We start from the raw sequence: 23693 nt of genomic DNA on the forward strand, positions 1-23693 counted from the left end.
ACGAAAAAGAAGAGAAACAAACACAGATGCGCGCACTGCCAGCCAAAAGCACTTACCCGTACTGGCCCGGTATCACTGGGTAGCCGGCCGTCCGCAGTCCTGTCGTGGCGAACTGGTAACCTGAAATTGGGACAGAGACAAGAGCAGAAATAAACGTCAAAATTCGAACTCGGTCAGTCAGTGGTGCGAAGAACATTGTATCGTAATCGAAAAACAAGGAAACGGAATCGTAAAAAAGCACAAGCAGAGGTTACAGAATCAACAGATAACGCCGGTAAAAAAAGGTCGGCAAACAAACTACTACATTCCGTTCGATGTGTATCATAATTTTGTCCAACCTCGTTTTGGTTGGTGCAAAAACACAACCCCTCTCGCCTTCTTCTTCTGCTAGAGCTGCTCATTAAAATTGCATTTCCGTGCTGATCGTCACGGCGCGCACGTGGATTGCCTAATGAATCCACCCCGTTGCTGCTGCAATAATCAATACCGCAAAGCTTATCCCTGTTCCGCCGCCACCATGGTACCCGTCCGTCCGTACACGTCAGTGTTTACGCAGCAACAGTGAGTGAGCGAGCGAGCGGGACACACCAATAAAACCAAGCGAATAAAAAGAACCTTTCCCAGTCGTCATCGCCACACCAACACCAAACCAACCAAGCGGTGGTGGAGTCTTGTAGCGGCCACACCACCACCACCACAACAACAACAACAATGTCCCGCCATGACGGTGCCTCTGACCTCGGTCAGGCGCGTGGAACACAACAAAAAATATTTGATTCACTTTAATGATTTGTTTACTCGCCCGCCCCTACGGTACGGCGCGCGCTCGTTTGCAATGACTTCTGTCATCGGGTTGCGCTTTAGTGCTGTGCCGACCCGACAGCCGATTTCCTCCGTCCTCCGAGAGTGGGTTGGAGGAAACTTTTCACCCAACGGCTGACAGCAAAGGCACCGTGTCATGATAAATCAACGAGTTTTCAACGGCTCCGGCTAATAGAACTCCAGCAAATGCAGTGACGGAGCTGAAGATTGACACTTGCCGCGCTCGCTTTGCAGCCACTATTCAGCGTGCCCATCGAAGGATAATAATCCCTTTTCTTTCACCGTCTGAGCGTGAATCAACACACCTCCCAAACTATGGTGGAGCTAAGGCAAAAGCAAACAAAAAGCCACGGACACAGAAACAACACCAACCAACTTGACTTTGGCAGCTTAAAGTTTTGCTCTTCACGGCGCTATACCTCCGCCGTGTTTGACGTCCGGGGCAGGTCGTAGTGGTGCTGTTTGTCTAGACAATTCCGGCTGTACCGGCCGGTGGTATCGGTGGCAAATAAAGTCAAGCATTGCACCTTCATGCCAACCATCTGGTGGTCTTATAACTTCCACTCTAATAGACTGATTCCGCTGCTAGCTAAAGCAGTGGTGCATTAATTTCTGCACTAAGCCGAAGACAGAACGGCAGCAACACCTTCATTCTACAATTCATTTTCCTAATGGCCACACACACACACTCACCCTGTGATGCGTTGCCCCGCGGTTTGGCGCCCAGTATCGCTAGGTTCACGTTCGCTTTCCTGCCGTCGATGATCGGGTTCGGCTCCTTGCAGGCACGCTCAGCACTCAGTCTGTCGCCCATAATCACCTGTGCAAAGTGGTAGCAAAGAGGGGGGAAGAGGGATGATGTGTTAGTCAAATGAAAAGAAAAAACAAACAACCCTAAACTCCCAAAAACCCCACTGCACACTTACGAATCCGTAGCCGCGGCTTTTGCTGGTGGTGCGGTCGGTTATCACAACGGCCTCCTCGATATCGCCGTACACGCTAAAGTGCTCCCGCAGGCTCTTGTCGGTCGTGTGGTACGGCAGCCCGCCCACGAACAGCTTCGTCCAGGTCGTGTCCTTCTGGCTGCTCTGGGAGGAGGACGTGGTCGTCGTCGTGCCGGTGCCGCCCGACTGCACCAGCGCCAGTGCGGCATCGGCCGCATCCGGGGAAACCTGCATCAGCATTTTGTAATCCAGCTTTGCGACCGTTGCCAGCAAACCTGCTGCCACTGTTGCACTTGATAATATGTTGGGGGAGGGCGGGATGTCCTTCGTAACGCCACACTCTCACACGCACACACGGAGAGAGACTGTGTGTTCACCCACACGTTGGATATGTAGCGAAAGTTGCTTGTTTTGGTCCTTCGAGCCGGATACGCTTATCTGCAAATGAGAACGGACAGATCGAGAAAGAGGGAGAAAGCAAGAGCAAACAAAAATAGCTATTAGTAAACAGAGCAATTAGGCAAAGGGTTTGTTCTAGCAAAGGTTTTATGAAAGGGTAAATGTCTCAATTTTATGACCAAAGTAAAAAAAGGTACAACAATATTTGTTTTTTTTTTCCATCCCTACTGTGTAACTCTTTGAGCGACCTTCTCCTAAATACAGCCTAAAACTGTAAATAAGAAAGGGGCTTCGTTTTAAGTCATATCGCACAAAAGGGTTGAGCTGCTGAACGTTTCAGTCTTCTTTATTTTGGATGGATAGAGACGATATTGTAAAAAGAAAAACAAACATAGAACTCATTTTACGCATAAACCTCTTACAGCTTACGGACGACCGTCAATTTGAGGTCAAGCCGTACAAACACACACACACACACGCAGCAATTCTGTCGAAAGACAGGAACTGATATCCATCGTGAAGGCACCCACAGCTACCTCAGGAAGGTGGTAATTTGATACCGTTTTTCTCTACGTACTGCGTGCTTACGTACACTCCCGTTTAAAGGGACGAAACATTCGTCTTGCAACACAATCAGGTATATGTCAACGCTTACAGAGCCCTGCTTTAATACCGAGAGAACGTGTTCAAATTATTTCCCTTTTTTGTTCAGTTGTTCAGCTCCTACTCCAAAAACTCCGTTGGCGTAGTTTGTGTTTTTATTTTAATTTTTCCACCAGCAAATGGTCCCACCACCGCACGGTCACGTGGGTCGATACAAATAACTCAGAGTCTCTGACGGCGGTCCCCTCCTTATGGCTTTTTTGTACTGCCGGGACGAAAACGGAAGGTGATTTCAGTTTATGAATTCGATACTTCCGCCCGGAGCAATTGTACCGCTCCATTGCTGCTGGCATAGTGTATGTTGTGTGTGTGTGTCTGGGGCATTACCGCACGATTAGACAGTTCAAAGAAGAAGGGAATGGAAAAGTTGGACGTAAGCAAGAAGGTTTCATTTTCAAGATAGAATAAAAGTCACATGGTTTCATTTGGTTCCGTTTTCCACAAGTAGACCACACGAACGAACGGACAGACATATCAAAGCGTCTAGCTTTGAACGAAATCCCAGGCTAGTGTAGGCAGTATGTGTGCTAGAACAAAACCAGTATCACAAAGCACTCTTACAACTGTAGCACCAAAATCAATGCGCAATCACTGAACTGCATACACACACACGTACAAAGGAGATTCATTCTCTTCACCCGGAACGATTACCTTCCGCCCCAGACAAAACGATCGCAAACATTCGATACTTCAAATTAACTCTTCACGCATGAGAGAACCTAACTCGCCGACCAGCCGGCCTGTCCCCAGTTTGCTTGCTTTCCAAACGCTGGTTCCACCGTCCATGTTGCACTACCGGGCCAAAGAGTCGAGTGATCGAGAACGCGTGTGTGTGCCGTTCTGTACCAAAAGCTGCCAATGCCGAAAACTATCGAAAGTTTGGTCAACCGTGCACTCCGGTGGCACCCCCGGAACACACACACAATGGGGTCCTGAGAGTGCAGGAATTGAAAAACTGCGCCTGAGAGAGCGGTTTCAAGGCTTTTAAAACGTGCTCCTTCTGCCTGTCAAACGTTTTACATTCGAAGTGAACCACCACCACACTACCAGTTTCTGATGGAGTTCATAAATGTTATTGTCATTCCGAGGGGTTTTTTTGCTTTGGTTACGAACTAAAAACGAGTCCGATAAAAATAAAGGTGCAAATGCATTCGGTGAACGTTCGGCGTGTACATTGCTTTCAATCACTTTCCACCCCACCAGTTTTGAATCAGTAACCCGTTCCACCGTTGACCGTCTGGTGTCGGACTACTTCCCGGACTTTTGGAACCCGGTTAGTGCTCTGTGCGTTAATGATGCAGGAGAAGGAGGAGCCCAAGCGGTGAAGCCTTCATAAATTATATTGGAAACCCTCGCTTTTGTTTGGGACATTATTCCAGAACAAATACACAGTTAGTTGGGGGGAAGCATTTCTCCCGGAAGCCGGATGGTACAACCGTTCAGCTATGGTTGATTGCACCTCGTGGGCTTCTGGCCGGCGATCTTTCGCGGTGGAATAACTATTTTAAAAAACAAGGCAACTGACGCACACACACACACAAGCTCTTCCGCTTCTGTCTGTCAGTGTCGACATTGTCATCGTTCGGGTATCATCCATTACACCTCTCCCCCTTCACATATCCTCCACAACACTCCACAACTGTTCTCTGCTGATGACAGTTGCCTTTTGATGGCCAAAAGGGGTGTGTGTGCGAGGATATGGCCGGTATTCATTTAAATGTTACTCCCTCAGTGCATTCACACTGGGAATAGGGGAAAAAAAACTCGTGAAACGCTCGCTCTAGGAAAGCCCACGGGAAACACTGGCGGGAAGCCTTAACCGATTGGTTCCGTTTCAATAGCGGAACCCACTGTCGCTCTCCACTCATCCCCGGGGGCTTGCGCCTGAAAGATAGGCTAACTTCTCGACACGCCGGTGGTTTACAATTTCCAAACACGTTCATCACATTGATTGCAGTTTTTTTCCTGTTTTTTTTTTTTTTGGCAGCCCATCAGTCCTATGCCTCGGATCGGAAGGAATGGAAGGACATTAGAGAGTGCCGAGCCGCACTGAGCGTACTTGCACCCTTGCTGAACAACGTTTCCTACAGCCAAAGTATGTACACACCCCTCTTAGCAGAAGCAGGGAGCACTCATCAGATTTTTTGTAGTTATACCATTTCAATTCTTTTTTACTGACACTTCGTTTCATTTTTTTTTTCTTATCACTGACAACTGAGCGACATTTGGGCGACGCGGTGCGATGCTTGCATACTAAAACGTGAACGCGGCGAACCCCGCAAAGGACGAAGGCGAGACGATTGCTTTCCCTAGTGCGATTTGCCAAACGGTCCGAGAGGAAGGAGTTGTTGCGATGTTGATCACGAAACAGGACCACGGCTGCCTGGACGCGAAAAAAATGGGAACCTCGACGCGCCTTAATTGTTGTATTTTGCCAACATTTAAGACGACCGACTGTAGTCACGATGTGACCGCGCGCGTACACCATTTCATAACCTTCAAACTTTTGGTTCCAGCAAAAAAGTCTTTCGCTATGTTTTTGTTACTCTCTCATCCCTCTTGCGCGCGCTGTGCCGGCTTCTGCGGGAGCATTTATGATGAAATTATTTTTAATGCCACTCTCGGTAGCTTCCCGTTCTTCTAGTAATCTAGCGATGCATCAGTGATTCGATGATTCAGTGAGAGCATCGATTCTTATGCCTTTTTTTTGAGAACCTCGCCCTCATTTGCAGCATAACCGTCTGATGTTGCCGGAAATGAAGGATGGCGTGTGCAGCCTTGGACCAGGAAGCGAACCGCACAGCGAACCCTCCACCAAATCGGTAAGCGAATTAATGTAGCGAAAAGGCAAAGATAACACCCTCACCACCACTTCCACATCGCTTATTCTCGACGTGCTAGGGAGGTGGATGCCGCAAAAGTGTCAAAATTAGAGAACTCGTTTGCGGGTTCTTCAACGCGAGGGACATGAAAAATGATTTTTTTACTTTAACGCAAAAGTAACGGAAACCCTTTAAAACTACCCAAAACCAACGGATTCTCGGTTTCAGGAACTTGGTGGTCTTTAAATCCGATGGCCATTCTCTTGCTAATGAATGACTTCTTCACGCCAACGCCAACTCCTGTACCAATCCTGTCACATTCAATTACACCATCAGTACCACGATCAATTTAAGCCATGCAATGCCTACCGTCGTCTGCAAACAATACCAGAATTCCAATGTCCCGGGAAGCCATTCTTCAGGGAGACATCTCAACACCCTTTCAGTAGTGCGTGTTTTGGGGACGAATAATACGCATCACTGATTTATGGATTTTAATTCGCCTTTCAACCCAACAACTACTCTGCTTCTGTTGCGAAGGCGTTGCTCTATGCAATCGATTGGTCGTTACGCCTCCTTTCGAACTCTGGCGACCGTAAATCTTCGTGTACGAAAAGCCACGAAACAAAAGATGCCCAAGAATGACATCTTCGTAAGCAGGGTGGGGGTTCTTGCATGCATGCAGGGGGTTCGCCCGTTTTCGATCAACTACTCAACAGCAGCAGAACCCCAGCAGAGAGTGTTTGATACCACATGTGGGCTCTGTTGGGAGATTCGTTTCGAGAGGCGACGAATTCCAATGCCCTAATCCTGGGTGACAACAATTTCGACATCCACAAGACAACTGCATGTGGCCCCGAGTGCAATAATCATAAACCACTGCTTCCCTACCGTCTCCTCTCTCTTGCCCGTGGCGAGTGCCGAACGAGGGATTTACCATCATCAAGTACGGAATTCCTTTCCAAGGTATGCAATATGCAAACCGAAGACATCTGCTTGGAAATTCAAGGAATGACACACGCTCAAGACGTAGCGAGGATTTGGGATACACTCTCAGAAAGAGTCTATAGTCCAAACAGAACTATAGATGACAATGTTCTCATTGGTGATGCTATTGCATCGGTTGCATCGTGGCGTTGTTTCGCTGTCGGTCCCATTTACCTGAGGGACTCGTGGGGAAAAGCAGAGGATCTAGATTCTGATTTGATGTTGTCGCAAGATTACCGTGCTTGTAATAAAATAATATACACATTACGTCGCACACAGGACCAAAAAAGCAACTTCAGAACAGAACCTTTTAGTTCCATCCTTCTTCACCCCCCGGAAGGGTTCTCTCAAGGGAGTCCCAGGAACGCACAAGCAAACATTCGTCTCGTTACGCGTCCCTGCAACTACGTACGCGTATAATTAATTTCTCCCCTCTTCGGACACGACAGACCATGTTTGCGTCAATGACAGACCCGGCCAGGCAAAGGTGGTCCCGCTGCTGTTCATTTCCCAGTGGCCGCTTGTCCCATGTTGAAGTGGTGGTGAGGAGGTTTTTTTTTGTTTAATTTTAAAGGGCTCAGCATATCCTACCAATAAGCATCAATGGGGGAAAAAGGGGTCAGGGTTGAACGAGAGACAGAGAGAGTGAAAGAGAGAAGCTATCGGGAAGCAACCTATTGCTGGTCGCCATTCGAAAGGTCATCGGATGTAATTTATCAACTTCACCAACAGATAGATACGCTGCTACAACCCGTCCCATATTGCCATCGACCTCACTGGTTTGGCTTCCCACACTGCCTCGCTTCTCCATACCGTAATTAGATGCAGCAGTGTGTGTGTGTCTGTGGCCGTGACCGAAAGCACCCACCTATTGGCCCTTCTTTTCCCACTGTTCAAATCCGGCAGGATAATTCACGACGGCTATTTAGACATCACACGCTGCCTGGTAGCTGGTTTAGAACATCTCCTTCCAAACGGCAACCACCACCAAGCGATGATCGGGGAGCCTCCCCGGGCAGCCGCCAGGGGGACTTTGTGAGGCAGCTACTTTTGCTACTGAAAATCCACTCCCACTACCATTACCACATTTCGACATTTCCGCCTGCAAACAGTTTATCAACAGTCAAGTGTTAGTCCGGCTGAAACCTTCCGACGGGCACACCAACTGTACACAAATGCCAGTGGTGTGAGAGCGCGTCAAAACCTCCACCGAGGGAAGCCATACAGTCTCGGATCAGCAGCAACGCGTGTACACTGGTAGCTCCACGTCGGTCGTCAAATCCACCTCGGGAGAGAAAGGTCGTTGCATATACATCTGAATGAACGCACCGAGGTGGTAACAGGCAAGAGAAAGCGAAAAGTTTTTTTTTTTTTTTTGGTTGCAACCAAGAAAGCCCAGCAAGATCCCAGAAGTTGTTGTGCTGTTAACCCTTTCTTCTAGTGGGTATGGAGCACTATTTTACAGTATCAAATTTTCCTCGGAAGAACATTTTTCTATTACATTCCTGTTTCTTTCTGCCCCAAAACGCTAGCTAAAAGTGCCGAAGCACTGCAAAAGCACTATGGGTACAATTTCGTGACGTGAAGGTGAAGGTGCAAAACGGCCTATCCTAAAGTACACCCAAAACAGAACAGCAAAGCGGACATTCCACCCTCCCAAAAAGGAGAGAAGGCAGCAGTAAAGCCCACGAGGGAAACGACGACGCTGTTACCGAGCCGAGTTTGCCGAAGGAGCATTACGTCGCGCGTTGTTAATGTGGCTGAAACAGAGCCTCCCGGTGCCAGCTTTCAAGCCCTCCCTTCCTCAATTCCCCTCGGCGGAAAGGAGCAGAAATTATGTCCCAATGCTTTCCCGCTTTCTCGGTCCCATTCCATCTGTTGGTGTGGTTGGTTGCAACGTGCTTTCTGGTTCTAGCTGGTCGCTATCTCCGCCCGCGTAACGCTTCCGAGGTACAGTGCAGTTTTATGCAACCCGTTATTTTGAGCCTCGCGTCCACACAACTCATGCAGAAGGGGGAGGTTGAAAGTATAAGAGCTAGCACAGCCATTTCCACCTTCCGCTTTTCCAACGCCAACCCTTCGGAAAGGACGACGACGTGACGTGCAAAAGGGTAGTAGTAGCCCAGCAATTGTCATCGCGCGTTTCGCTGTACCACCAACACACAAACACACACACAAACACAATCCAGCACAAAATCGCACACGGAACTTTACGACCAAGCGACTGCCCGCCTCGTGTGCTTGATGCTGGTATTCGGTGGTATGAAACCCTTTCGTATGCCGCTCGGTGTATGTGTCGAATGAGGGTTGGGAACACGAACAACACGGCGACCAGACACGCTCGTTCACTGCCTTTGATGCCAACAAGTCCACCACCAGCAGGACCTCGCAAAACAACGCGGCAGGCACGGCCAGCCAGCGGCCTTAACAACGAAGGGTGAATTTTAATTTCTGTAAGGACAGTTAGAAAACAATGTGGAGTGAAATACGCCTGCGAAAGGGGTTGCTTTTCCAGAAGCACAAAAAAAACTGTATATAAACGATCAAAATCACTCACAGCATAGGTCTGCACGGTACGACTTCCCCTTGCCCTCTCTCTCTCTCGGAGCAGTCGTAGTCGCAGACATTGCATGAAACGGATATTTGCCGGGTTTAAGCACGGCTCGAGCGCCATCACCTCTCCCGCGCAACAAGGTTTCGATATACTCATTCGAGTTTAATTTTCACATCCGTTTCTTTTCGCTTCCTCGCCCCCCAACAGCACACGAACAAATTGAATGCACGTAGTTATTTTTATATTTTTAAAATTCTTTCCCCTGTACCCCGAGGATCGTAATTTTCGTTCACCTTTCTTCTTTGTTCACGCTGTTCATGCAAAAGACTGAGAGAAGGAGGAGGACACACACCTCCGTTCAAACTCACAAAGGGCGAAATTAAAAAAGCACCACACGAAAGCTAACATTCCCAAATGCCAACGCCCCTTCCCGGGGTAAGTAATTGCAACAGCATACATTCGCATTCGCGCTCCTGTGTGTTTATGTGCGTGAACGTGCGCCCATGGAACCATTTCCCCGGCAATTGAGAACTAATTCATAACAACATTGTCATCATCCTTTGGGGCAGCAGGACGACAACGACAAGGAATGTGCTCTCCCCGGGTAGGAGTGTTTTCGCACCTTTTCGGTGCTATTTTCTCAGCTAATGGAATGTGTAATCTTTACATTCCACTGCCACTGTACGATTAGGTCTCTCTCTTCGTCGGTGCAAGGACACCTTTCTTTTTCGGGGGAAGCCAAACCACAAATCATTCCGTTCTGTTAAGGGACTGCTTCTCACTTTCCATTGGCAAAATTGGACCTGGTGTATGTGTGTGCGCCATTCGCAGCCAGAACACAGAACACCAGCAGCCTTCTTTCGCACAACACTATGCTCGTCTGGTGTCGTTCATAAATCAAATCAATTTCAGCACAGTTCCCTCCCTTGCTGCCTGCCCTACCAGCTTTCCCAGCTTTTTGACAAACGACAAACGCACACACTCGCAACACATTAAAAGCATGGATGAAAGGTGGTGCCAGTACAGTGCCAGCTCCACCGTACCAAGCTTCTCGCCCTGCTAAAGGACACGCAACCGCGATACTAATGGGACGACTAATAGGCTAACGGTTAGGGGATGGGTGGTGGTGGAGCATGGGGTAAAAAAGTGACCAGCTCGACATCAAACGATGCAACGATTTATCATCATGCGATGCTCCCACGTTCCCCACCTACTAGGTGTTCCCGGGTGGTCATCGGGTAGTCCTCGCGTAGAATCTGCTCCGTAAATCTGACACAGACAGTCGTCCAACGGCATACAAACACACGTGTGACAACGAACGAACTGTTGGAAATACACATACACAGAGCCTGGCTGTCAGGGCAATCATTGCACTTGGGTTGGGTTTCAGCAGTTTTATAGGCACTGTTGTAACTGTGTTGAAAAACACCCTGGACTCGACCCCAATTCCTGAACCAGAGTCTCCTCCAGGTTCGCTCTTCGGAGTCAAATACAGCCGAGGTCAAGTCGGGCGTAATTTATGAACCCCAATCGAGCGCAATCGACGTTTAACTACTGCTTCAATGTATGCACAGTGGGCAGCAACGCAACTAAACAACAAACTAATCTAATGAATTTATCCACTTGGGTAGGTCGGTGGAGCAGGAACTTTCTCCAGTTTTACTACCACATTGCAATTGAAGTGTACTCGACGACGACGACGACAACGTCGTACGTTTAGCTGCAAATGACATCGGCCCCAAGAAAGGGACGAGAGAGCGACTATAAAGTCGAGCAGCCAGGACCGGCGAAAACCATCCGAAGGAATTAATTTATTTTTTCGCATCGTCAAGAATTTAACCCCAGACGCCCTCTCTGGGATTGTCCCTCGAAACATGAAACATGCTTTGTAAGCGTTTTTCACTTCTTCTCTTTTTTATCGGAGAACATTGTGCCTGATGATATCAAGAACAAAGTGTCACACGATTGGCAACCACACAAATATTCCATGGTCGGCTTCATCGGGACGGAGAATCCCAAAGATTAGCGTCCCCACACGCCTTATTGTGGTAAGTGATTTCTCTTCCAAATCACTTCGTCATGGTTGTGTCTGCACCAAGCATCTGGAGAGCAATCGACGTCAAATCGAGACACAATCCGGTGGGGGAGGGTCGATAGGTGATGGCCGTGCTGCTGGCATTAAGTTAGCAATCATTAATCACTGCACCGAAACACACGGGACCAGGATACACCATCGATGAGGTGAGTTGACGCTGCTGAGATAGCCTTTTCTACATCTGCCATCGGAAAGGACGCGCTCTATTGTCCCGTGAAGCTGCTTAACAACATAGTTCTCGGCATCATTAGGGCCGATTAGCTGGGTTCATGTTTTTTGGAGTGGTAAAGATATTGGCATTTCCTGCAAAGTTGCATAGTTATTCATGTATTCAAGGTTCTTTTTGTTTCCTACAATAAGATGTTGAACGAGATTCAATAACGAGATATTTAAGCCTCTTTGGAATGTGTCTATTCCTTTTGTAAATCAACTTTAAGCATTTCAGACTTTTAGAACGCATAAACTGAGTTTAAATGAAGAAATACACCTTCGAATAAACGAAGAATTGCGTATTCCAACATGACAGAGTCGTCAGACTCTTGTAAGCTTCAACTCTTATTGGTGTAACATCACAAACAAATTAAACTAATAAGAATTTAAGCCAATAAACAAGGACTGTTACAATTTGTAGCAATAAAGGGATATAAAAAGGCTATACATAATTCCCAAGTTAATGCGCAACATTATTTCTACGCATTTTATCTCCAAAAGTATACAACACACAAAAATCCACAAACAAGTGCGTCATTGTATGGAAGTACGCCATTGCCATTAACGAACCGATGCAATCATCAACCACAAAAGGAAATACAGTTTATTCTGCCCAAGCATCACCCTTCGTGACGCAGTAACTATCTTCTTCGACAACGACACTAAGATAAAGGACTGGCCCCGAACGCGTGCCACACAACGTCATCATCATCATCATCCAACAGTGAGCGTTCGGGCTAGCGACGTCATTTTTCTACCGAGATAAACTCATCCCTGCCTCCTTCGAAAGGATGACTTCACAAATTCTGACTCCCTTTCGCCAAATTGCGCCCTATTCCGTTTGACTGCGACACACGTACCAATGTGGGGGGTTGAATATGGATTTGGGATAATTTATGCAGATAAACGAAGATCCTGCAACGAATTCTGATTGAGTTCCTACTGGAAATAAAAACGCAATGAATCTCTACGTACGTATTCTTTACACCTTCTATCGGTGGTGGATGGTGAATATAAGGCTTGTCCCTTACATGTGTCAATAACAGAATGCAAAAAGGAACAAACACAAAAAAATCAACAACCCCCTCTTCACAAACACACACACCAAACCGCAAGGAAGCAATGGTGCTGATGATGATAGCATGCAAACGATTTACTTCACATTTTCCTAGAAAATATAATCATACGGTATCATTTTCGTAAAATGTGCATGCATGCATTATGCTTCAACCCTCACACTGTCCAATCGCGCTGCTCCACGTCAACGTCAGCCGGGCGAATGGGCCGCCCTTGCAACTTTTATGAGCCATTCAACTGCATGTTGCACTGCGACCACTTACCACCGCCGTGCTGGGTGCAGCTGCTGTTGCTCGCTCTCACTCTCCCCTGATGCATACCGCACCACCTTTCAATGTGTACGTGTGTGTGTGTGTGTGCATACACAACGCTACACGATCGGAACAATATTTTATGACACAAACATGGTTCCGATTTCCGTTCACAATTTACGACCCAGTCCCAGCGCGCTCTGTGTGTGTGCAGTTTCGCCGCCAAAATCCTTTCATTCGTGTCCGCCGCACTCCCCTATCTCTCTTCTCGTAGGGGTTCGTTTTTTTCGACTCAGGCTTTCAAACGTCAGCAAAACAAAGACAAAAAGCGCAAAGCGCACCCCAATATCAACAATCAACAAACGGCGTAAGTGGCGAAGGAGATAGAACAACAGTGTAGAAGGAGAGCACGAAGCACGAAGCACAAAAATCAAACATCAACCGGTAATAAACAACTCGACGCGTTAGGATAATTGTGTGTATGTGTGTGTGTGTCTCTCGATGTTTCCGTGTAGTTGTGAGAGCTTTCGTGTACACACCACGTCACCTTTTTTCCCTGAGTTTCATTCGTGTTTTTTTGTCGTTCACTCCATGTGCCCCTGATTCGACCATTTCCCTCCGGGGCTTGTGGTGGGAGACTTAGCTTTGGCCTGGTAGTTTCACCTCGCCATTTCCGTCTTTTTACTTCCCCCTTTCGCCCCACATTCGTCCTTTGTGTCAATGTACTAGCCTACACAGGCCCAAGCCACATACCAAGTCTGGCCAAGGTTACAAACACACACATTCTAAATGCGCGCGCGTTGCATATCAAGACGGGGACGGCGGCACTTCCAGGTGTGTATGTGTGTGTGTGTGTGTGGGTCAATGTGTATGTGTGCACGTAGGGCAACGATTTCAAGAATTACATGCATGTTAGGATCGTACAGGCGGGCCTCGCGTGGGGAGGTTAATTCCTTCCTTTCATCCAAAAGGAGAACAATTTACGCTCACTGTTTCCTTTCCTTTTTTGAAGTTGAAACGCGTTAAAAGGGAGCAACTATGTCGAGCGGACCTCCGAAACAGCAACAGCAGCAAGAATGGCAGCCCGAACAGGAAAAGAGAAAGCAAGTAAGGAAGGACAGTCTTTAAAAGGATTCCTTCGAGGTTTAAATGTCTTCCGAAAACCCCGAAAAAGGGTGCCGAACAAGAATTGGATGCCCCGAAAGCCCAGACACCAGATGTTTCTAGCTCGGGCTCGGGCAGCATTTAGCAGGGTTCTTCCACCACATCACCCTTACCCATCCTTTTCTTTGTGGCTCGTGCGTTACGTCTTGTCTTCTGAAGTACAGTGGGGGTTTGACAGTACAGTACACCTTTTTTTGGTGCGATGGAGAGAAGAACCCAAAAAAAACCCAATGCCTCATCGCAGGGTATTGCCCACGAGTCAGTTCGGGCTCAGTCAGTCGGCGATTTAAAGGGACCCTCTCTTTACCGTGTCGAGCGTCGTTTACAGTGCGAATTGGGTCATTTACCCTTGGACTCAGAAGAAGAAGAAGAAGAAGAAGAAGAAAACTAATCCTCAACCTCAACCCGAGGGAGAAACAGCTGTCAGGATATTATAGCCACGCAGAAACCTCACGTCACCTTTTTGATGGAGGGTATGAAAAAAAGGAACATTGGAAAACGGAACATCAGAGCGAGAGACAGAGAGAGAGTGAGACCCACACAGAGCGTTCTAACTATGTGCCGGGAACGTGTGTACCAATATGAACAGAGCCACACACCACACGTTCTGTCGATTAATCAGCATCGGATCAGCTTACTCCATCGCCCTTTCCCTCGAATTTCCCTTCCATTTTATTATTTGTAGAACAAAGCCCGGTCGGTCGAAGTCGGTCGGCGCACCTCTATCCGGGCGGTTGTTCTCCACAAAACGTTATCCACCTTTCCGGCCCACAGGCCGTTCTGTTCTTGTCGCTGTTTCGCCAGCCAGCCCGGGTTCGGAGGGGCCCTGTTTTTATGATTCTTTCCGTGCCCGTAGGCCTCACACACTCACTTTATCAGGACCTTTATGCACTCCATTAATTCGATTTGCGTCGTGCGGATGAACCTCTCTCTCTCTCCCCACGGGCTGTGTATTGTGTTGTGAATTTGTCCTTACAAAATTCAGGTTCGATCGAAGGGACATGCCATCGATTCCCACCTTACTCACACACACACACGTTGATGACGGGAAAAATCTGACAAATAATATACCCAACATATTCCCGTGGCACCTGGGAACACCTTTGCGGGCAACGACGGGCAACAAAAAAACCCCTCCGTCCCGGGTCGGGGAAGCGGGAAGTCGTGCGTTATCAAATATTAACCTCGCTCTCTCCCCACGCAAGGGGGCAAACAGTAGCAAACCCCAACAAAGGGAGTCGTCCACAATACCGAACATCATTATAACACACACGGGGAGAAGGTTGTGGCGTTATTCTCGCCAGTCTGTATTTAATGCACCTTTTACCGGAACAGGAACACAGGAGGGGGTTTTGCTCGCTCGGCGCCCAACCACTATTCCCTCACTATTCCTGGCACACACTGTTATCAACCTTCACACACGATTGCATGTTGTTCTTTATGCCTTTTTTCCCCCCTCTTTGTGTGAATTTCATTGATCCCTCTCTTCCCTCTATCAATGAAGGGGGACTCGCCCACAGCGGAAAGGATACTACCGGAACCGGAAGAACAACCTTCGCTCTCCCGCCCTTCCAGCGCACTGAGCAAGCACCGACAGGCGACGGTGGTTAGCGCGTAATAAAATCGCTGGTTTGTTTCTCACACCATCACAACACACGACCCCCACAACACGACGTCTAAGAGGTTTATCAATTTACGATGCAAACCCTTGGAGAAGGAAGAAGCCGGGCGCATGAAATTTAAAACCGTGCTTCCTGGCTGGCTGGCTGGCTGGCAGTGTAAACCGCAACAGCCTGACGTATCTTGTCGATCGGATACTTCGACAAAAAAGGACCGCTTTTTTTCAATGGCTATTCAATCGAGTGTGGCAGCTTCTGCTCCTCCTCCACCAAAACACAAGCTGCCACTGTGAATCTTCCCATTTTTTTTGTATGCTGGTACACTACAGAAAGGAAACGTGCGGTAATTTACTGCAACGTGAGAATGGTTCCTCCGGTACGGGGGTACGAGAGTACGCTGAGACGAGCAGCAACAACACACAAAAAAGGTATCTCTTCAAAATATCATTATACTGGCGCTGTTGGCGACAGTTGCGCCACGAACCTTCCTTTAAACACTGAAGAACCTTCTTTCCATGCTGCTCCTTCACATCCCCGCGCGTTCGATGCACTTTCGCATACAAATGCCTAATTAAGCGCCGGTGCCTGTGTTCCTTTTCTCCGCCCTGCCGTCAGATACGTTTTGGCCATCTTTCAAGAGTTTATCTTCCGATTATCAGACGACGGGACGGGTGTTCTTTTTTTTTGCATGTCCTATTTGGGATAAGCGTAAAACTTTCTATATTTCCGTGAGTCACAGTGAGAAAAAGTGGGGTTTTCTTGAGTTAATTTGATAATAATTCAATTCTCGCGAAACTTTGCCCGGTAAGGTACGACAGTCTGAGCTGGAAACGATATACAAGGGAGACATTTCCAAACAGATAAAGGTGTCTCTGTCGCGAGTGTCTGATTAACGCTTAGGGTGAGCAATAAAGCGTTTACTTCTTTTAATAAATTATAAAAGTAATTTCTAACGAGACCTTATAAGATTCAAAATTAGGCAAACACTGTTTCCAGTAAGCAACAAATAATCTGTTTTATCTTTTTGTATATTAATTTCATATTTTAGTTTCATGAGTATGAAATTATTTTATTTATATTTCCAAAACAATATTCATATTTTTCACTGCTTGAGCAATCAAGGGTTTAACTTACTGTAAATAAAAAGAAGTTACCAAAACTGTCAAAATGGGGAATTTTATGTAAGATAAAAATATTCAATTAATAAATGTGCTTTCAGTACATTCTCATCAAATCATCACAGCTTTGTTTTGTTTCGTTCCCTGTGTTTGTGTGCATTACACGTTCAAACACAGCAGCACACCACAGCTCCCAAAACGAAGATCCGCGGCTTGTCCCCCCCCCCCCCCCGCTTCGAGACCTATTTTTACACAAAGAAATCCCACCTTCGGATTTTGGGCCACGCAGAACTTCTTCCTTCCTGCCAGCCAGAGCTCGAGACATGCGAGCAAAACCGCATGTCTGAGAACACGTGTTGCCCAACGCCCGACCCCACCCTCTCATAAAACCCGTCACACACAAACACACACCCGCGTGTATGCCAGTCTACCACGGCGAACAACGACAGCGAAAAGGCAAACAATTCGAATGACCGAATGATGACTGAGTAAGGAAAAACACACGCAGAGCAAAGAAAAATGGTTATTTTTTGGAAAATCTTTAACGAGAAAATTATTCGCAGCTTTCGCGCCCGACCCAATCTTTTGCGTGGTGAAAGAGAGAAAGAGGGTGGGAAAAATATTCACAAAACAAAGGCAGGATCATAAAACGCAGAGAAATCCACTTCCCGGCCGGTCGGAAAAGTCCAAAGTCTTTTTGCCAGTCCCAGCAGGTTTTTCCCTCCCCATCACTGAACTCTTGCCCGCAGTGCCAGTGAAAAGCCATTGCACTCATGGAATCCCAAAAACACACACACACCCCCATCTGCAAGCTGCACATTCAAGCGAGAGCGGATTTCATTCAACTGCCGTCTCGATTTTCTTCAATTTTCCTTTTTTTTGTAATTTTGCCTCACAAATCCAACACACTCGTCTTTTATTATGTTTGGGTTTTTTTTCATTTTTCTCTCTGTGTGAGTCTAAAATGGGGTTTTCTGTGTGCCACAGAAGTTCACCGCGAATGAGCCCGACCTGCGAATCGGTCCGGAATGGGTGGTTTGGGTGGATGGGTGTGGGTTTGGCACACCGACACCGTCGAAAAGTCACCCTCGGCGCAATCGGCAAGCAAATAAAACCGAACCAAAAATACATATCCAGCAGACATAAACATTTCGCTCTCTCTCTCTCTCTCTCCGAGTGACCCCTTTTTCCACCCTCCATCACCCCGACCCGCCCAGGGGATTCCAGATTCTGGTTTAAGCTCTTCATGCTGCTTTTGAAGAACGACGTACGACTTTTATGAAACGGAATCAAGAGCGCCCAAGAACCGGGGATCATGAATCATGCGACTTCACTTTCCTTTGATTGTATACATCACCGCCCGGTCCTCACCCCTCCCCTCGCAATCGGAATGAATTTCTTTTGTAATTTCCACAGCAACCGCACGGGCAGTGGCACGGGCACCAGGAGGAAAAACCTTGCGTCGAATTATTCAATTTCCTCTTGACAATATGTTGAATGAGCAGTTCTTCTGTTTTCAAGCACCATCATCATCATCGGGCGGGCAGAGCAGAAGCCACGACAGCATCCATTCGGTGTGCTTGCACGCTTACAACGGTGTGTCCTCAATGGGGGCGGGAGAAAAAAGCAAGACAAAAAGCACGACCAATCGATATTCTGATCCCGGGCGCGGTGTGGCGCTTTCACTCGAGCGCTCCAACTTCGTGCTGCAACTTGCACCGTTCAGCAAATATATCCTTGAAGTGCCTACTTCTCTTTCCCCCCCTTTCATTCTCGCTGCCTTTCATCGTAGCAGAAAGTGGGAGAATCACACCTCTTCTCCTCCTATACCTCCCCCAAACCCCCTTCCCAACCAACCATCTTGAACCCGCTGGTGCACTTGCACGACAAACGACAAGTGACCGAATACAAAGGAGCAAGCGACCGGAAGGATACGAGCGCGCGCACGCTCGGAAGAAAAGCCAGCTTCCAACCCCCGGCGTGCTGTTCCGTTACGAACGTGGGACGCTTTTCACGCTCGACACTCTCAGCTGTTCGGTGAACCGCTCGTGGGGGGGAGGCGCAAAGGCCTAATGCTGACGAGTGCAACTCCTTCTTTTTGTTCCGAAGTGGCGAAGAGCGATGGTGCTGATGATGCTCGTCTTCTTGCTCGAGGGCTCCCCAAAGAGAGCCCACCCGGCCCACGGGATCGTGTAATAAAGCCATCGAATCGATACCGGCGACCATACCTTCCTGGCTATACTTTGTTGTTAATAAATGTGGGTAGCCACACCAAGGGAGTCAGATGGATCGCAAAAAAGTAGTTTCTTTTATAGTCCCCGTTAGTGATACGATACGGTTTACTGTAATCGAGGTGATATTGTTGACGTTATGACAAAATAACATGACAATTTTATCATTATGTTGTTCAGTTTATACTAACTATTGCATACTTAAACATCCTAATAATAATGCACTTGTTCTTATTAAATGTTCTTACAAGTTTCTTTAGCTTTTCCTACAACGAAATAGATTATTATGATTTTTACGATGATTTTAAGGCGTACTTTTCTGTTTCGTCTAGATGAGGTCCTATGTGCATTAGTGTAACCATCAAGTAAAGACAGTTAAGTGTAACATAAGATTAAAAAAAATCATAAATTACTCGAGATATGCAATGATCAACAAAATGATTTGGTAATTCATCTTTAAAAACATCAATATGGTATTACAAAACCAAAACGGACGAAGAAAACAAATTAAACTTAAACAATAAACTATTAAAAATGAATGACAACATAAAGAAAGTTAATAAAAAAAGCAAAATAAAAGTAGATTACTTTAAAAATATATCATTTTTAGGCATTTTGGTGAAACAATATTAAAAATGTATAAAATAGCATTGAATAAACGAAGAACTTTGAGGTATGCCATATGGTAGCGGGCCATTACTTTAAAAAAAGAACATACAAAATCCAATATTTACTAAATTCATAACCCTTAATTGCTACCAAATCCACCTGAGGTGCACCTACAGCAAGGTAAACAGCATTTACACACGCCTCGAATAAAAAACATACCCAATTATCACACCATGATTTCCGAAAGTTCGTACAATCTCGCTCCCAATAAACCTCCAAACACACCGTACACTCAGCAACACACCGAAAACGGTGACCCTTACGAACACGTGTTAATCAAATCAATCGCCAAGCATGCTATCTCGCACCTCTTACATTGGTTCTCACTACGACGAGAGCCTTTACCGTCTCTCGTAAGTTCTTCAAGCATTTTCCACCCTCCCGGGTCTAGTAATTCCCTTTGAAAGGATCCAAATTTCCCCAATCCACCCCGCTAACTTTGATTTTCACAATGGCAGGCTGGCACAAAGCTTTATGGATCGAAAATCAGTTCCAATTTCCTTTTTTTGTGGAGAAATTCAAACCAACCTAGCTCTTAAATTTGAGTGTTTCTCTTGTGCTGTGTGTGTGTGTTTCTATTGTTATTTTCTGTTTTTGGGACCGATTGTAGGTGTTGTGGGGCGGAGATTGGCTCCTTTCCAGCTGCCCATGCATTCGTCATAAACACATTCCGATACCAACAAAACGAAAACACGGGGTGACGCGACACACACACCACTGCCCGTGTGGCTCGGACTTCTAACTCGCCCAAATATCCCCACCCTGGTGCTTCTCTGCCTCTGTCTTTTGCTTCTCACTCTCTTCCCCCATTTCGACCGATGCCCCGGATGGTGGTCGCGACAAGGTGAACGAAAGGCCAGTAATTACCATCGGGGGAAGCCAAATGTATGTGCATACAGAGTAGCCCCCCGGAGCACCGTAAAGCACCAGCGTAAGCGCGCGCGCGAAACAGAGCTGCCACCACCACCACCGCCACACACAGTGGGTTCAGCCAACCGACCGGCCCCGAAACCATTTCTTTGCGCGTCCAAAATTCGAAAAAAAGGAAAAGCCATTAATGCCAGTGGTCGGAGAGTGCCAATGTTACGCGTGCCACCGAACCCCAACGGTCCGGTTCGAACGGAATGCGCCTCGGTGGTGCGATTTATGATGCAGTGCTTCCAATGGGCGGTAGGGTGAGGTTCGTGTTACTTTGATTTTTATCATTATCAGCGAGCATAAAGTTCCAGGTGTGGATATTAAATACTCTCGCTCTGTGCGCCCAGCGAACTCTTTCCGCTGGTTGGAAGGGCTGGGAGGGCAAAGCTACCTTAAATCCCGCAATAATTAGCAGTGTAAGCCCGTATAACCCGATAGATTGAGAGCAAGGGAGGGGTTTGATGATCGTGTGAGGTTTTATTATTTGGAAGCACAAGTCTTGCACACATTTTCCTGTCGATCAAACGGGATCTTCACGTATGATCGAGGTGCGGCATAAAGCGGTGTGTGAGAGAGAGAGAGAGCGAGAGCGATAATAAAGCAAGCCATAAAATCCTCCGCGTGTGCACACACCGATACGATCGTAAATATACACTCACCAACACACCGGAGCCGATGGCAAATACATACACACGCGGTCTTAAAAAATGTGCGGATGGAATCAGCATGCTTTCAAGCAGGGTTGTCAAACTTGCACAATACTAGCGCATTTGCACAAATGCAAAAAAAAAATTGAACAACACAAATAATCAGAATATTCTCTACACATCTGTACTAGTGTGTAGTATCAAATAAAAATATAAATTATTTCCTTTAAAAATGGTTGAACAAATAAACTTTAAAATAGATTGTTGATGTAGGTCATAGGTTAATGAGGCCTAAATTAGCTTCAATACGAACATTATTTTACAACTAAAATAGTTATTTTGCATTCTTTTAGAATAGTGGACTTATTGCTATTTCTAACGTTGTGACTATTCCCATTACTTTATAATTTCTCTTCAATCAAAGATTCAATACTAAAACTATGATGAATAGTCCTTAAAAACTGATGATCAGCTAATCTGTTTCCAACCATGGAACATGACTCGAGTATAACCGAGTGCCTCCGAGTATTCCGCTCGGAGCGTGTCCCCGGTAAGGTCAAACCCCTTCAACATCGACAATTTGGCAAAGCTATTGGCTATATTAACAAATATAAGCAGAAGAGTGTATAACAGCTGCAAAATAAACTATGGATACTAAGAGTCATTAGTAGCCCCAAATGACATAAAATGTCAATTTAGAAAGTCAGTAGAATGTCATTTCTCCGGACTCAGCGAAATAGGGTCTTGCCTTTTTAGTTGATAATTATTTTCAACAATATAACTCATATCATACCACTTTTGTATGCAACTGTCATCGACCTCTGGAAACACATAATTATAATAAAACAAATATGGCACCAAAGACAACAGTTGGACAACCCTGGCCGTTGGTTACCAAACAGAACACATGTGCTACCGTTCGTTTCTCCGCTCCTACTTCGCTGCCTCCACAAACCATACTTCCTTCCGTGTCTAGGGCGAGCAGGCGGGGGAGGGGCAGGCTTAAAAGCGAACATGAAACATTAGCCCAGCCCTCCGTCCGCCCATGCTTCCGTACCTAGCCGGGGAAAATGAACAAGGCAGCAAAAAAAAAGACTCCATAACGTTCCGCTTCGATCGGACGAGCACACACCACCAACGCCCCGAATTGTTCGCAACCAAACTGCTGCTACTACTGCTCCCTTTAATGTACCCCCGTATGCACTCGCCATCCCCCCCAGGTTGCAATAGCACGAAGGTAAAACAATGCACAAATTGCCCTCCGGGCACAATGAGCGAGACCATTCAAATGACGCTGTGTGCGCGAGCAATGATTTATCCCATTTTAATGAAATGTTCGATTTTTTCAAACTCAAGCACAGCACTCTCTGTGCGTCTCGTAAAAGCGAATATGTATGCGAATGAATAAAGCACAGTAAATAGCAAATCAACCAAGTCGCGTGTATGGGTTGATTGTTATGCACCGTGGTGGAAGGTTAAAGGGACGCAAAGGGTTGTCGAGAGCAGACAGCTCGCTGTTGCATATTGCAGCATGAATGGGTGCGATCGCACGACGATTGTGTGTATCGGTAAAGCACAACGAGCGCCTTGGTATTGGTGTGTTAGTTAGGCAGAAAGGGGGCAAAAATCAGCAGCAACAACAACCAGCTTCATAATGAAACCTACTCAACGCTCCGGGAGAGGGTGTTTAAAAAAAATCCGTTCCAATAACAATAGAACTAGTGAGCGTTACGCCCCACAAGCTCGTACGTGAGCTACGCGGACGTCAAACTGTCAAACACGAGTAACCACACTCCACCTTAGCCCTTCCTTGTTGTAGCTGCCTTATCCTTCTGTGTGATCCATTACGAACCGCATTCGCTCAAGCATGCAGCATGTAACCTACAAGCGACAAACCTTTTTTTCTCTATCAATGCTCTTACGTACCCATGCCAAGAGCATAATATTCCATGCCAATTGAAAACACACACACACTTACACAAATGAAGTTAAACAACAAAAACTCTGAACGTTATGACACACGGCCCACATACAGCAGCAGCAGCGACAGCTTACCTCGGGGCCCTTTTACGAAGTTCCTTGTGTTACCGTCTCCTGCTGACTCTTCTAATATCGCTCTCACTTCTGCTGGCTTCAAAAAAACAGATGTTCGCTGGATGGTGATGTCCCTATTGCCCCCAGAGCTCGGCCCTCCCAAAGGCACACGGTAACGCATACGTTCACCCAATATTTATGACGACAGACAGACGGGCAGACTGAGCCAGTAAAAAAAAAACAAAAAAAGAGAAAAAAGGAAAGGATCATGACCCCCGTGCCATGCCGAAGATAGCAGACGACGAACCCAGCAATGCTTGCCAGCTCTGCAGGGATGACTGCACTCGATCGGTCGATAAACCACATGTCCTTCCGGAGCCTTAAAACACGCACACACAACCGCACACCGTAGAAACAGCGACAGGAAACTATCCTAACTACCACCGTAACGAAACCGTATCCAAGGAGA

At 46.8% G+C, this 23693-nt stretch overlaps 1 protein-coding gene across 5 annotated transcripts in view; it reads right to left on the bottom strand.

The window, feature by feature from the left end:
* LOC4577554 (RNA-binding protein 24-B) overlaps positions 1–23693 on the bottom strand; it is a 47268-nt gene that overhangs the window by 11360 nt on the left and 12215 nt on the right. For all 5 annotated transcript variants that reach the window (XM_061655376.1, XM_061655375.1, XM_061655377.1 and 2 more), the window contains 3 exons: positions 1749–2204; positions 1516–1642; positions 57–120 (listed from right to left, as the gene is read on the bottom strand). In XM_061655376.1, the coding sequence (XP_061511360.1) occupies positions 57–120; positions 1516–1642; positions 1749–2006 (449 nt within the window). In that variant the 5' untranslated portion in view covers positions 2007–2204. The remainder of the gene's footprint in view (positions 1–56; positions 121–1515; positions 1643–1748; positions 2205–23693) is intronic.

Source organism: Anopheles gambiae, chromosome 3 (assembly GCF_943734735.2).
Source record: "Anopheles gambiae chromosome 3, idAnoGambNW_F1_1, whole genome shotgun sequence".
NCBI classification, from domain to species: Eukaryota; Metazoa; Arthropoda; class Insecta; order Diptera; family Culicidae; genus Anopheles; species Anopheles gambiae.